Here is a 16,421-nt window from a genome sequence, read left to right as displayed (position 1 = left end):
AGAGGCCAAACAGGAGCTGCTCAGGCGCAGCAGTGCCAACGTGCTGGGTGCAGCCCCTTACTTGAGTGGAAATGGATGCCGAAAAAGGAAGACTGGCCGAGTGCGGTGCTCACTGAGATGGACTGTGCGAAGTGACTGAGGAGATGGACAAAATAGAGAGCGGTAACCCTGCCCCAGGAGAGTGCTGCGCTGCTCTGAGCTGCACATGCTTGGAAGGAGGCGGTGGAATCCGGGCCATCCCTGGGCCCAAACCTGAAAGGGCCCTGAGATTTCTGGACATGTAGCGGATGGACCCCTCTGTACAGTGGATTACTGTGTCTGAGAACACTATAAGTTGTGACCTTGACTATGGAGAAAAACGTAATTAGATGTTTTTAACAAACAAATATTTCTTCAGCCCAGCTGGGCAGCAGAACTAAAAACAAAGCAACATCTTGATTATGGAACTCTAAACAATGGTTTGACACCCACCCATGTCACCTCCTCCTTATAAATGTTAACTGGTGGACACAGATCACCCCCAGCCTTCCATCTTCCCTTAGGGTGCACTCACTCCTGTCCCTCAAGGACTGGAGAGGGCCACTTCTAAATGAACCCTAGGAAAGCACTGTGGTCCACCAAGTGTACCCTGTCCTATTGGATGGCCCAGTACCTCAACCTATTAAGACATTAAAGCCAGGTGGGAGGGACTGTAACTAGTTTTAGAAAACCTTGAATTGTGTCCTGAACTGCAATTGGTAACTAGACAACTGTAAGAATTCAATAGGGCACCAAGATTCTAAAGGAGACTCTTACTGCAAAGGGTGGGCCCCTTGATTCTTGGTGATGGTTACATGGTCTTTTTACTATTTTTGTTGCATGACTCTATAGCACCTGTCCACTGAACTGCTCAGCTCTGAAGCCACAGCTGCTGAAAACAGAAGGTGCACGATTGCAAGGCATCCTCTTTATCACAGACCCTTGTCCCATTCCTCTACAAAATGTTATGGATATTGTAGAGAGAGTTACCAAGTTCCCTGGGCAGCGAAGAAGACAGTAACATCGCATAACATAGGCAAAGGTGCCAATGGAGGAAATTCCACAAAACATTTGCAGCCTCACTTACACTTGATCGCATTTGCGGTCATTTTCCCGATAATTATTCTCTCAAGTAAAAAATAATGATTCCACATGAGCAAACAATTCATTATGCAGTATTTAAAGAAAACTGCAGCTTCACAAACAGAAGTGGTTTTCTGCTGGCTTAAGGAAATGGGCAGTTTTTGCAGATAATTTCCGAATCCTGAGCTGGACAAAGCAATTGCGCATAAAATAATTTACACCTTTTCCTTTTTTTAGGCTTTTCAGCACACAGAAAAACACTTTCTTTTGTGCTGGTATATTTTGAGGCTGTGCCTGGAGTTTATCTTTGCCATTAGAGTCGGATCTTTGTTGCTTCCAGTCAGTAAACCCTTTTTTGCCACTGAGGGGACTATTATTTAAACTCTACCGTCATTAGAGACTCTTCAGTTACCGGCATGGCTTTACAAATGACATGCTAGCTTAGCACACTGCCCGGGACGACAGATAGGTGCTACTTTGGTGGGATGATCAGTCCTCTGCTGTATGGTCGACCGGTCCATGATGGCCCAACGGCTTATTGTTTCAAGTTTAATTTATAAAAGGCTTCTTTATATATTAAAGCAATACTTATGACCCAAAACCGCCAAGTCAACCCTGGCAGCCTTTGAGTTGCCTCCCTCTTCCTGAAACAAAAGGAGAAATTTATAAATTAAGTTGAGGAGGAGAAAGTGCAATATAAAAGTGGGACAATAAACCATGTTTTGATCCAATTTGTCCCCAAACTTCTATACTAGTCCAGCGAATTTTAAACACAGATTTCTACACCGCTTCTGCGTACCTGGTTTAAATATGAGGAAAAAGTGGATGCCTGAATACTCTTTCGCCTCATGTTTTTCCCATGTTTACTGCAATACAGCTGTAAGACTTGTCAGTCCTAGGGTGGTCTTCCACCAACTTTTCGCCTGCCAGCCTTCCTATATTTTCCGACTTTGCTTTTGCAGGCTTTAGAGCTCTGTGCACTTTACCACTGCTAACCAGTGCTAAAGTGCTTGTGCTCTCTCCCCTAATACATGGTAACATTGGCTCATACCAAACTGGCATATTTAACTTACTTATAAGTTCCTAGTAAAGTGCACTACGTGTCCAGGGCATGGAAATTAAATCCTACTAGTGGGCCTGCAGCACTGATTGTACCACCCATTTAATCAGCCCCTTAATCATGTCTCACGTCTGCCATTGCAGAGCCTGAGCGGCAGTTTTACACTGCCATTTTGACCAGGCAAGATAAACCTTTTGCCAGGCCTAAACCCTTCCTTTTTATACATATAATCACCCCTACAGTAGGCCCCATGTGACCCACAGGGAAGGGTGCAATGTATTCAAAAGGCAGGAAATGTACATTTAAGTTTTCCATGCCCTGGTAGTGAAAATCTCCCAAATTCTTTATTCACTACTGCTATCCCCCCATAGGATAACATTTACATTATCTTATTACATCTTATAAGTGTAATTCACAAACTGGAAGAGAACAGTTTGTCAAGTTTGGTGTCTCTGGACTCACAATTTAAAATCACAACTAATGGTAAAGCCAGATTGTAAATTGCAGTTCTGAAAGTGCCACTTTTAGAAAGTTGGCATTTTCTTACTTTAGCCATTTGGTGCCTACTGCCTGTCTAGAATACATGACTGGGGTGAGGTGACAGCTGGGCTTGTGCATTCCCTCTAGACATCCGCAGCCAAAGGGAGCTTAGGTGTGACTAACAAGCCATCAACATTCTGATGGGCCATACTGGGCAAGATGGCTTGGTGGGGCTGACACTTACATCTGAACGGGTAGTGTACTGCAACACACAAAGAGATGCATACTTCCCTGTAGTGAGTCTGAGCCAGAGCAGGAAGTGGGGGCCTCTGTGCACTTCAAAGACTTTTGTTTGAAGTCTCCCTCACTCCAAAGGCTAACCTAGGCATAAGTAATGAACCTCTGACACCACCAACTCAGCACACTTCTGGGCCAGTGGATACTCTGCCAGGAAGGACTGCTGTGCTGCTACAAGGACTGCAACTCTGCTGAGTTGTTACTCTGTTTGACTCCTGCTTTGCTGAGCTGATTTGCTGCCCTCATGGCTGGGAGGGAGACGGACTGGACCTCCATCTCTACATCTCAGAACCCAAGTGACAACAAGGGCTTGCCTCCTGTTCTTAAGTCTCAGGGACATCTAACGCTTCCCTCCCATCTGCAAACAGCACGCAGACTTTGCTGTGCCAAGTGGTGGTAATCCAGTCCATGGTCCTTGGAAGTGAATATAAAGTGCTGCATCTGCCAGGACCTGTGCATTGGCGCCGTTCGGAACTGACTCACCGCCTGCTGCGAGATTCACGCATCACTGATGCTGCAGGGACCGGACCAGCGCATCGCACTCAGAACCGCTGCATCCCCTTTGGAACCAATTCATCACCTCCTCTGTGTGGAGAAGATCGACGCATCAACCCTCCAGCTAGGATTAACCCGGTGCACTGCATTTGGAACCGCCACTCTCTGAAGCGATGCATTGCACTTGGAACAGACACATTGCCACAGATGCGTGGAGAAATCTGGCACATCACCCCCAACTGCATGGGGATCATCAATACATCTCGTGCTACAAAAAGGATTGAGGTACTGTAGCTTAGCGGGCCCTGCGTGGGTCTTGTAGCCAGTCTGCACTCCACAGGCAGCCTGAACAATTGACTTTGTCCCGGTCCAGCACGACCAGACATCCCTAGAGGTGCATATTGCTTATAAGCGCTATTTGCACATTTATTCTTTTTGTTAAAATCATATCTTGACTTCTATTTATTAGATTTTTATCGTTTTGGTCTTGTTTTGTACATAAAAATATAGTCTATTTTTTTTAACTTAGTGTGGAGTCTTTTGTGGTATTTTCACTGTGTTACTGTTTTAAATGTTGCACAAATACTTTACACATTGCCCAGTAAGTAAAGCCTGAATGCACTGTGCCAAACTACTAGTTAACTTTTAGTGTATACCTGACTTACTCCGACTAGGCTTGTGACTTCTGATCGGATGGGGATGGGGTGTGTGTGTGGAGGGGCGGGGGGGGGGGGGGGGGGGGGGGGGAGAAGAGAGGCATATCTCTGCCAACCAGAAACCCAATTTCTAACAAAAGGCAAGTATAAATAAGATTGCTGGGGTCATATACTGGCATAAGATAGTGTTAAACCTGCCCCTCTTATTATCTGTAAACCTAAGAGCAATTATTTGAAGATTTCACCCAGGCTGGAGGTTTTCATTAGTGAGTACAATTAACACTGTCATACTTTATCTGAATGTATAAATCCTTCTACAATAAAAGCTTTAACCGTTTGAGTTTGCCACCCCTGAAGAGTTATATGAGCAAATGTTGAATTCCGAAACCAACACAAGTGGAATTATACTGATGATCCTGCGATACTAGTGGAGTGGTAAACAACAGTAATCAGACAGGATCCTACAAAGTAAGGACCAATAGCCCATGACGGAAGAATTGACCTCACAGTACATCACAAAAATGTTCTCATTAGGGTGTCCAGTTATTTTAAGACTCTATGTACACTGCTATATGTGTCTCATTGTGGTTTAAGTATGTTTGAATGAATCAGGAAGAGACACAGATTGCAGTAGTTGGCTTTAGCACTAGATTCTAAACACCAACAAAGTCCTTGATTTATGTCAGCTTACAGTAATGTGAATAAATATTTTGTTTTCAACTCATGTTCGCAGCAGTATTAGTATCTCAAACTATAAGCCAATTTACTTCCATCATTCCAATATTTATTTGCTGCTTATTAATTATGCATGTAATGTAAACTAGCATAACTGTAACCAAATTTGAGATGGGACAATTATTTTTTTACTGAATACTGCCAAGGGAATCAAGCAATGAGAATAAACTATTTGCAGCTCACAAAAGCTGCAAAAGCAAACATATGAAACATATTCTACCTTTGCATTCCTTTAGAGTTGTGATTTCATTTGGTGCTTTGTGCCGTGTATCCACATCGTCCTTGCATGAAAACTTCTTCACCTTGGAAGATGATGCTTCTCTGTCGCTAGAGCTGCTACGTTTCCTCTTTGCAGGCCGTGCTTGATCCTCTGCCATTTCGGAGCTCACCGATCTGTCACGCTTTTTTTTTTCCTTCTTTGAATGATGCTTGTGGGTTTCGGAGGCCTCCATGTCAGAGCAGTCGGATGTTGTCCTACGCCTTTTCGTCTTGGCTGCTTGTTCGATTCCTGTGTCAATGTTTTCGTCCTTCACCTCTGTTGCAGATTGTTCATTGGTCTCTTCCTTCAGTTTAGATTTCTTCTTTTTCTTCTTCTTTTTCTTCTCCTCTGCAAATCATTAACATTTGTAAATAAAACTGAATATACAGAGATGCAACACTGAAGTATTTCGCAAACAAAATTTATTTTAGTGTTACATTATTTGAACAGGAGGTGTTGATAAAGACAAGTGTGTCAGAGATGCTCAAAGAAAACCACTGAAGCAGCTTCAGTTCCAAGGCCCAGAAAGTACAATCAAAGGATGTTCTATACCATTGGCATGCTTTTTGTGAGGAACTGGGGTCTATTACATGGTGTGGTTGTGCAACCTCACCAAGTAATACACTTACTAACCCCTTTGAGCCCTAGGTTTCATCTGTCCAACCCTCAGCTCAGCCCTGGTTAGCTGTGGCACTGAGCAACAAGGCTTATACAGAATAACAAGTGTAACGCATTTAAACAGTACCAAACAATTGCAGAAGAAACTGACCAAACTCAAGAAATCAGATACCAATTTATAAAAATAGATTGTATTTTTATAAGAATTTAGACAACACAACAAAAAGATCTACCGGAGGGTTCTGGAGCTACGGCTTTTACAAGTACTAATAAAGCAAAGCATTTTCACTCAACCAAAAACAAGCCTTGGCAAATTCAACAATTTTTATAATTAGAAAAGTTTTCAAGGAAAACGCCCTCAGGCCATGATGCAGTTGATAGCCAATAGGTTCCCTCCGACCTGGTAATCACTTCCTGTGCAGTGAGGCATGTGGCTATCACATGATGCACCAATCTGCCCAATCCCAAAATGGCAAGAACCCTCTCACGGTCTTCAAACCTCACTAACCCACCCCCGAGATTACACATCACTGGGGAAACAGATTAGGAAACTGGTTTCCCAACTCTGCTCTTTGTGAAAAACGGTCTGCCTAAACAATGGGGCAGCCCTCCCCTAGTGTTACATATCTGCCTTCCAAAGGTGGCTTCTACTTTGAAGACTGCCTTTTAAGGCTAACACTCAAATGGCTTCTCGCATGCAGGAGTAATACCTCCCTAGCCTAAAATCCTTCATTGATCCCCTTCCCGAGAGTAGTTGGCATGTCTCTCCAGGGGGCCAAAAAAAGCCATCTTGCAGACCAGGCTCCATGTGTGGCTGGGAAGGCAAAGGAGTTTTAAGGGCAACAAAGTGGCAACTTTGTAGCAACAAAACATTTTGCGAGCCAGCAGTAGCTATGCTCGAAAGAATAGTACATAGGTATTCTAAATATCCAGCTTAATACCCACTAACCAGCAGGAGCGTCATTCGTGTCCAGTACAGGAATAGGCTTATTTTTTACAGTTTTGGGAAAAACACCAGGTTTTCTCGGTGCATCTTCAGGTGGATTATTCAAAGTCTGAGAGAAGAAAAAGAAAGAAAATTCATTTAATTAAAAAAATTAAGACAGAAAATAATACCAAGAGTTCATGTATAACTGAGCAATAATAAACTGGCCAGCAGAGGCATAGAAACATTTTCTCTACATCACCAATTACAAATAAAGGTTAGCGACAATATAAGTTCATTTTTGCATGTTGCAAACAGCTGGCCAAGTCACTATCATCCAAACTCTAGAATCATGTATGACTAGTTTTCTTCCTTTACCATGGTACAGCCAAAAATAAACTATTTCTGGAATGCTCTCAGTTTGGCTCCTGTAAATGAGCATACCAACTTTAACTAAATTAACTATCATTAAAAAGGACAAAGCTTGAGAAATCTACTTGACCACTACCTATGGTGAGTTTTATTTTATGAGGTTGAGCTATTTTTAGATCTTACTCGCCCTTTCTGGCGAGTGGACAAAGAACAGGTGTTCTGTTCAGTCAGAAACTGAATTAGCAATTAAGATGCCTTTAAATCTCGTCACGGTGTTCAGAGACAGAGGTCAAAAGTCAGTTTGCCTTCTTGCAATGCAGAGTTCCGAGATTTTGTTAGGGGAACTGTCTGTCCTATGTGAAATGAAAGGCTGTTGGTATCAGGTTTTTCCTAACACAACATTTATATAACTAGGTCAACTTTACAAACATTTCAAAATATATTTCAGTAGCTGTAAAAGACCATTCTTTGTACTTCTGTGTGATGAAAAAAAAAAATGTTGATAGCATGAGAAAAAGTCAGAACACTTTACTTGGTGATGTGCAAATGATAAATCTTTTCTGGAACCCAATTTTCACAGTTTATTGTTAACACACTATATAGTTTTATTCGTAAAGCTGCAAGTTAGTGGGAAGGTTTTTGGTCATTTTTTGGAAATTTACTGTCTGTAAATGATAGTGCGCTACCCCATCATACTTAAGAATTAAAATGTCACTTACCCAGTGTACATCTGTTCGTGGCATCAGTCGCTGAAGATTCACATGTTGTGCATAGCCCGCCATCTGGTGTTGGGTCGGAGTGTTACAAGTTGTTTTTCTTCGAAGAAGTCTTTCGAGTCACGGGACCGAGGGACTCCTCCTCTTTGTCTCCATTGCGCATGGGCGTCGACTCCATCTTCGATTGTTTTCCCCGCAGAGGGTGAGGTAGGAGTTGTTTGTTAGTAATAGTGCCCATGCAATGGAGTGAATAAGTATGTACCTATTTAAGATTTAATAGATTTACAAATGTACAAAGTTGAAGCTAACTTCCAAACGGCTACAGGCTCCCGGGGAGGTGGGTGGGCACATGTGAATCTTCAGCGACTGATGCCACGAACATATGTACACTGGGTAAGTGACATTTTCAGTTCGATGGCATCTGTCGCTGTAGATACACATGTTGTGCATAGACTAGTAAGCAGTTATCTCCCCAAAAGCGGTGGCTCAGCCTGTAGGAGTGGAAGTAGTCTGAAATAAGGTTCTTAGTACGGCTTGACCTACTGTGGCTTGTTGTGCGGATAGCACGTCTACACAGTAGTGCTTGGTAAATGTGTGAGGCATAGACCATGTGGCTGCCTTACATATTTCGTGCATTGGAATATTCCCTAGGAAGGCCATGGTAGCGCCTTTCTTTCTGGTTGAGTGTGCCCTTGGTGTAATGGGCAGTTGTCTTTTTGCTTTAAGGTAGCAGATTTGGATGCACTTAACTATCCATCTGGCTATACCCTGTTTCGATATTGGGTTTCCTGCGTGCGGTTTTTGAAATGCAATAAACAGTTGTTTAGTCTTTCTGATGTTTTTAGTTCTGTCAATGTAGTACATTAGTGCCCTTTTGACGACTAATGTATGTAGTGCCCTATCAGCTATGGAATCTGGCTGTGGGAAGAACACTGGTAGCTCTACCGTTTGATTTAGGTGGAACGGTGAAATAACCTTTGGCAAAAATTTAGGATTGGTCCTTAGGACTACTTTATTTTTGTGTAGTTGGATAAAAGGTTCTTGTATTGTAAACGCCTGAATTTCACTTACTCTTCTTAGAGATGTGATGGCGATGAGAAATGCAACTTTCCAGGTTAGGAATTGTATTTCGCAAGAATGCATAGGTTCAAAGGGTGGACCCATGAGTCTTGTTAAGACGATGTTGAGGTTCCATGAAGGAACGGGTGGTGTCCTTGGTGGTATAATTCTTTTGAGGCCTTCCATAAACGCTTTAATGACAGGTATCCTAAAAAGTGAAGTTGAATGGGTAATCTGCAGGTATGCAGATATTGCTGCGAGGTGTATTTTAATGGAAGAGAAGGCCAGGTTCGATTTTTGTAAGTGTAGTAAGTAACCCACTACATCCTTTGGAGATGCGTGTAATGGTTGAATTTGATTATGATGGCAGTAGCAAACAAACCTTTTCCATTTGCTTGCATAGCAGTGTCTAGTGGATGGTCTTCTAGCTTGCTTTATGACTTCCATACATTCTTGTGAGGTTTAAGTGTCCGAATTCTAGGATTTCAGGAGCCAGATTGCTAGATTCAGCGATGCTGGGTTTGGATGCCTGATCTGTTGTTTGTGTTGTGTTAACAGATCTGGCCTGTTGGGCAACTTGACGTGGGGTACTACTGATAGGTCTAGCAGTGATGTGTACCATGGTTGCCTTGCCCATGTTGGTGCTATCAGTATGAGTTTGAGTTTGTTTTGACTCAATTTGTTTACTAGATATGGAAGGAGAGGGAGAGGGGGAAAAGCGTAAGCAAATATCCCTGACCAGTTCATCCATAGGGCATTGCCTTGAGACTGCCTGTGTGGGTATCTGGATGCGAAGTTTTGGCATTTTGCGTTCTCCTTTGTTGCAAATAAGTCTATTTGAGGTGTTCCCCAACGTTTGAAGTAAGTGTTTAGAATTTGGGGGTGAATTTCCCATTCGTGGACCTGTTGGTGATCTCGAGAGAGATTGTCTGCAAGTTGATTCTGGATCCCTGGAATAAACTGTGCTATTAGGCGAATGTGGTTGTGAATTGCCCATTGCCATATTTTTTGTGCCAGAAGGCACAGCTGTGTCGAGTGTGTCCCCCCCTGTTTGTTTAGATAATACATTGTTGTCATGTTGTCCGTTTTGACAAGAATGTATTTGTGAGTTATGATTGGTTGAATGCTTTTAATGCTTGGAAAACTGCTAGTAGTTCGAGGTGATTTATATGCAGCTTTCTTTGATGTACATCCCATTGTCCTTGTATGCTGTGTTGATTGAGGTGTGCTCCCCACCCTGTCATGGAAGCATCTGTTGTTATCACGTATTGTGGCACTGGGTCTTGGAAAGGCCGCCCTTTGTTTAAATTTATATTGTTCCACCATAGAAGCGAGAGGTATGTTAGGCGGTCTATTAACACCAGATCTAGAAGGCGACCCTGTGCTTGTGACCATTGTGATGCTAGGCACTGTTGTAAGGGCCTCATGTGTAGTCTTGCGTTCGGGACAATGGCTATGCATGATGACATCATGCCTAGGAGTTGTAATATCATCTTCGCCTGTATTTTTTGTGTTGGATACATGCGTTGTATAATCTTTTGGAAATGTTGACCCCTTTGTGGACTTGGAGTGGCTATTCCCCTCGTTGTGTCTATTGTCGATCCTAGGTATTGTTGTACTTTGCACGGCAGAATGTGTGATTTCGCATAGTTGATGGTGAAACCGAGTTTGTAGAGGGTTTGTATGACCTGATCTGTGTGGTGTGAGCACCTTGTCAGTGAGTCGGTCTTGATTAGCCAGTCGTCTAGATACGGGAATACGTGTATTTGCTGCCTTCTGATGTGTGCAGCCACTACTGCTAGGCATTTTGTGAAGACTCTTGGTGCAGTTGTTAAACCGAACGGCAATACTTTGAATTGGTAATGTATTCCTTTGAATACGAACCTTAGGTATTTCCTGTGCGACGGATGTATTGGTATGTGGAAATACGCGTCTTTGAGATCTAAGATTGTCATGTAATCTTGTTGCTTTAGCAACGGTAACACTTCCTGTAGCGTGACCATGTGAAAGTGTTCTGATTTGATGTATGTGTTTAGTGTTCTGAGGTCTAGGATTGGTCTCAGTGTTTTGTCCTTCTTTGGTATGAGAAAGTACAGTGAGTAAACCCCTGTATTTGTTTGTGTATCTGGTACCAGTTCTATTGCGTTCTTTTGCAGTAATGCTTGAACTTCTATTTCTAGGAGGTCCGAATGTTGTTTTGATATATTCTGTGTTTTTGGTGGTATGTTTGGAGGGATTTGTAGAAATTCTATGCAATAACCATGTTGGATAATTGCTAAGACCCAAGTGTCTGTTGTTATTTTCTCCCACTCTTGGTAATACTGACTTATTCTTCCCCCCACTGGTGTTGTGTGGAGGGGATGAGTGACGTGTGAGTCACTGTTTGGTTGTAGGTGTTTTGGGGCCTTGAAATTTTACCCTGCTTCTAGGGAATTGTCCCCCTCTGTATTCGCCCGAAAGCCTCCCCTTTGGTACTGTCCCTGGTAGGTGGACGGTGTTGAATGTGAGGTACTGGCTTGTGTGGCTTGACCCCGAAACCCCCCTCTAAAGGTTGTCTTGCGGAAGGTGTTGAAAGTGCCTCTGCTCTGCGGGGAGTAGAGCGCGCCCATGGCTTTTGCAGTGTCAGTGTCCTTTTTTAGCTTCTCAATTGCCGTGTCCACTTCAGGTCCGAACAATTGTTGCTCATTGAATGGCATATTGAGCACCGCCTGCTGTATCTCTGGTTTAAAACCAGATGTTCGTAGCCACGCGTGCCTTCGTATGGTTACTGCCGTGTTAATTGTTCTTGCTGCTGTGTCCGCTGCGTCCATAGAGGAGCGTATCTGGTTATTGGAGATGTTTTGGCCCTCCTCAACCACTTGTTTCGCCCTCTTTTGTAGTTCTGTGGGTAGATGCTCAATGAGGTGTTGCATCTCATCCCAGTGGGCTCTGTCATATCGCGCTAGGAGCGCTTGAGAGTTAGCGATGTGCCACTGGTTTGCAGCCTGTACTGCGACCCTTTTACCGGCTGCATCGAACTTGCGGCTCTCCTTATCTGGGGGTGGTGCATCGCCCGATGTGTGAGAGTTTGCTCTCTTGCGAGCTGCCCCTACCACAACCGAATCTGGTGGCAGTTGTGAGGTGATGAAAGCTGGGTCTGTGGGAGGTGGCTTATATTTCTTTTCCACCCTCGGTGTTATTGCCCTACTTTTGACAGGCTCTTTGAATATGTCCTTTGCGTGCCTTAGCATTCCTGGGAGCATAGGCAGGCTTTGGTAGGTGCTATGTGTGGAAGAGAGGGTGTTGAAGAGGAAGTCATCCTCGACAGGCTCCGAGTGTAGAGACACGTTGTGGAACTCTGCTGCTCTAGCCACCACTTGTGAATATGCTGTGCTGTCTTCTGGTGGTGAGGGCTTTGTAGGATACGCCTCTGGACTGTTGTCCGACACTGGGGCGTCGTATAAGTCCCAAGCATCTTGGTCCTGGTCACCTTGGCTTAAGGTGGTGTGAGCCGGTGAATGTGACGGAGTCTGTGCCGGTGAAATGTGAGCTACAGGTGGAGGAGAGGGTGGCGGAGTTACCTTCTTCACCAGTTTTGTTTGTGGTGCTTGTTCTTGTTGGAATTCAAGTCTCCTCTTCCTCCTAATAGGGGGAAGGGTGCTTATTTTCCCTGTTCCATTCTGTATAAAAATCTGTTTTTGAGTGTGGTCCACCTCGGTGGATTGTAATTCCTCCTCGAATCTATGCTTTCGCATTTGAGAGGACAGTGATTGTTCCTCTGAATAGGAACCGGTAGTTGGCTCGGTTGCGGGTCGTTTTGGCACCGAAACTATGTCCACGCTCTTTTTTGGCTCCGAGGCGACTTTTCTCTTTTTCGGAGTCGAACCCTCTCGGCGTCGATCCTCCTCGGTGCCGCTGTCTCTGCGTCGAGCAGCTTCGGCTCCGCTATCTCGGCGTCGATCTTTGTCGGCAGCACTATCTCGGTCCCGAGATGGCTGGGTGCCTGTGTCTCGACCCGAGTCAGACGATCTCGGCACTATTTCGGCCTTCTTCGGTGCCGATGGTCGGTCACCGATTTTATGGGTTGAGCCATGGCCTGATGGCAGTGGCGTCCCCTGGGCCTTGTCAGTTTTCTTATGTGCTATCTTCGACGTCTTACTCACTGTTTCATGGTCGTCGAATTCGTCCGAGTCCGATTCATGGATCGAGAAGGCTTCTACTTCTTCTTGTTCCTCGAAATCTCGGTGTCCTGTCAGCGTGGACGCCATTTGCAGTCTTCTGGCTCGGCGGTCACGGAGCGTTTTTCGGGACCGGAACGCACGACAGGCCTCAAAAGTTTCTTCCCTGTGCTCAGGCGACAGGCACAGGTTACAGACCGAATGTTGGTCTGTATATGGGTATTTGTTGTGGCATTTAGGACAGAATCGGAACGGGGTCCGTTCCATCAGCGTCGATGTCACACGCGGTCGGGCCGACCAGGCCCCGACGGGGGATCGAAAACTACCCCGAAGGGCAACGGAGATGTTATCGTATCGATTCGATGTCGATGCTATCTAACCCGATCCCGAACGCAACAATACCGACGTAATTTTCCGATTTTAGAGCTAACTTTCCGTTCCGAAACCCGGAGCGAAAGGAACACGTCCGAACCCGATGGCGGAAAGAAAACAATCGAAGATGGAGTCGACGCCCATGCGCAATGGAGACAAAGAGGAGGAGTCCCTCGGTCCCGTGACTCGAAAGACTTCTTCGAAGAAAAACAACTTGTAACACTCCGACCCAACACCAGATGGCGGGCTATGCACAACATGTGTATCTACAGCGACAGATGCCATCGAACATATATTTATTAAAAGTGAGTGTTTAAACATAAACTGAGGAACACTCCCGCCCTGATGGCAAAGCTACTAGTAAACTAAGAGGCAACTCATGCATGGATCAGGTGTACCATATATATGGGCTAGATATATTATACATGGAGCAAACGTTGAGTGTATTTAATCAAACAAAGGAGAATGTTTTTACGGCAGAAATGCTGAACTCACATACTTGAAGGTGCACTCATATGTGAGAATGAAGAAAAAGGCAACTGTAAACTACAACATTTGCTTAAGCTCACACAATTTGAGACCCGTTTCCGGCTCAAGTACATAACAGTTAGGTCAAGTAGATTATTCAAGCTACTCAAACTGCAGGTCTAGTAACATTTTTATTATTTTTCGAGGACTGCAAGGAAGAAAGCAGCAAAGAGCACTCACCAGTTTTAAAAGACAACCTCTTCATAAGGGACAAAATGTTCTGAAATCAGATCAAGGCCCATGACTACTGCACAACCACTCTTTGACCATCTAAAGCAAGCCAAACTCTCCACCTTCTGGAAAATAGGCCTGGGAGATCCATGGTGCAAGGTTCTCAGACTTCCCCTTACTGCAGCAACCTCAGCCACAAAATGTTACCAATTATCCAATGACTCTAGACTTACTACAGACCGTCAACAGCCTAGTGTTCTACTCCACCAAATAGACCTTTTTAGTTTAACTAAGCATATGAAAAAAGTCAACATCATTGAAAGAACACTGCATGCGATTTATTCAATAAATGGATGATTGCTTAGCAGTCAGTCAGTTGACAGTGCAGGACCAGAAACCAACCAATAAATACATTTATTTTTTCAGGGATTAGAGTTCTTAGGAAACACAGGCAAGAAGTTCCAGGCTCTACGGTTATCTGGAATACGTGTCTCAACAAATAAGTACAACATTGAGGGCCACATTACGAGTTTGGTGGGTGGCAGGGGCTGCCGCCCACCAAACTCGTTAGGTCAGAAGACCGCCAGTTCTGTCTTCCTCCCGCAGGCCCTATTATGAGTTTTCCACTGGTTCAGCGGGAAACTACCACAACATTGATGCCGGCTTGTAACCGAGCCGGCGGAAATGTTGCAGTGCGTCGGGTGCGGCAGCACCCGTCACACTTTTCACTGCCTGTAATTCAGGCAGTGAAAAGCGTGACTGGACTGCCCATTGGGGCCCCTTCACTGGCCATGCCATGTGAATTGGCAGTGCAGGGGCTGCCCATGGAGCCCCATCTCCACCAGCTGTTGCATGGCGGTGGAACTGCTATGCAAAAGCTGGCAGATACGGAAGTCGTAATCCCCAGGGCAGAGTTGCTTGCAGCGCTGCCCTGGTGGATTAAGATCGCCGGCACCACCAGGCTGTCAGCCGGCAAAAAAGTGGCGGTGCTTGCAAGCGGACCGTGGCACTTTCGCCACAGTCATAATGTGGCTGTCTGACCACTGCATTGGCGGCAGTCCGACCGTCACCGTGAGTCTGGCGGTACTAGGACCGCCAGACTCGTAATGAGGGCCTGAGGGTTTTTGGACAAATCACTTAATCTCCCTTTGCCAAAAAATGTGAAATGTATTTGTGTTATCCCCACTTGATAAGCATGATCTTCCAACCTCCCTCAAGTAATATACAACGCTCCGTTGCTTCCTAGCAAAGTTTGTGTTGCATGAAATATCAACACATACTTATAACAGTGTATCACAACTGCAGCTAGCTTTATTAAGCCCTACAGTCTTAATTCAACTAATGAAACCCCACTGCCTCATCAATGTAGACAACATAATCACCCAATGAACTCTGCCCCACTCACATAGCTAGAGGTTAATTGACCACTGGATAAAATACTGTAACTATCGAACCCTCCATATGCTCCAGGAACATTCGCTCTTGCTCAATAACAGTACTACATAAAAACGGTTTGATGAATTGGCATATTTTTGACCCTTCATCAATTGACTCAGAGCCAAAAAAAAAGAAAAATAGGTTTTACACGTATTCTTCCATGGACTGTCTTCACTTTCTCAAGCAATCACTCGTTAGGATCTTATAGGTCTAAATCATACAATATTGCCAAACTACACAACAGATCTCACTCGACTGCAAAGAGACAAAACCGTGGCTACTGCACACCACATCTTTGAGTGATGGTAGACTCCATGTATTGAACAATTTGGTAGCAAACACACAAAGAAAACTAATAATGAATGGATCTAGACCAACAGTGCACTGCAACAGTCACATTTTCTGGGAGCTCTGGGGCAGCCTCTTTCTCTGAGTGGTGCTGAGGCCTTAGGCGACAGAGTAACTGAGTTGGCAGGCTGTTTCAGGTGGCTGAAGTGGCAGTCCACTTGGGTGTCTACCCAGACATCTCTGGGATCCATACCTTAATCTGGAATTTAGAGATACCACCTCTCAGGACACTGAAGCAGGAAACATAAGTGGAACAGATCCAACTCGAGAAAAGGAGCATGACACCTTTTCACTTGGAGAGAGGAGGCGGCATGACTGATCCCTCAGGCAGAACCAATAGCAGGACACAGACTGACAGTGTTGTTGTAGAGCCAAGAAGAACGGATGAGGCATATTATTTGGCGAGGTTATGGGCTGGGTGTAAATGGAACATGTTTTTGAGCCACAGCACTGTGAAACCCAAAAGTGACTATGGTGTCTCCTTAGGCTAACAGTTGCTGCATGAAAAGTGGGAGAAGCACCTGCTTTTGATAGTGAAATGCAGAGTGCTGACGATGCTGAGTCATGTACCCAATGGAGATCAAACAATGAAGAAAGGACAAAGGAAAAAAAACACAGAAATTGACTGAGAGGTC

General features: G+C 44.6%; 1 protein-coding gene across 4 annotated transcripts in view; it reads right to left on the bottom strand.

The window, feature by feature from the left end:
* The window catches only part of LARP7 (La ribonucleoprotein 7, transcriptional regulator), a 216,089-nt gene that overhangs the window by 129,675 nt on the left and 69,993 nt on the right, over window positions 1–16,421 (bottom strand). For all 4 annotated transcript variants that reach the window (XM_069241625.1, XM_069241634.1, XM_069241607.1 and 1 more), the window contains exons 7-8: window positions 6,651–6,756; window positions 5,045–5,431 (exon numbers count right to left, since the gene is read on the bottom strand). In XM_069241625.1, coding sequence (XP_069097726.1) covers window positions 5,045–5,431; window positions 6,651–6,756 — 493 coding nt within the window. The remainder of the gene's footprint in view (window positions 1–5,044; window positions 5,432–6,650; window positions 6,757–16,421) is intronic.

Source organism: Pleurodeles waltl, chromosome 1_2 (genome assembly GCF_031143425.1).
Source record: "Pleurodeles waltl isolate 20211129_DDA chromosome 1_2, aPleWal1.hap1.20221129, whole genome shotgun sequence".
Lineage (NCBI taxonomy): Eukaryota > Metazoa > Chordata > Amphibia > Caudata > Salamandridae > Pleurodeles > Pleurodeles waltl.
This window is presented reverse-complemented; position numbering and strand designations above follow the sequence as displayed.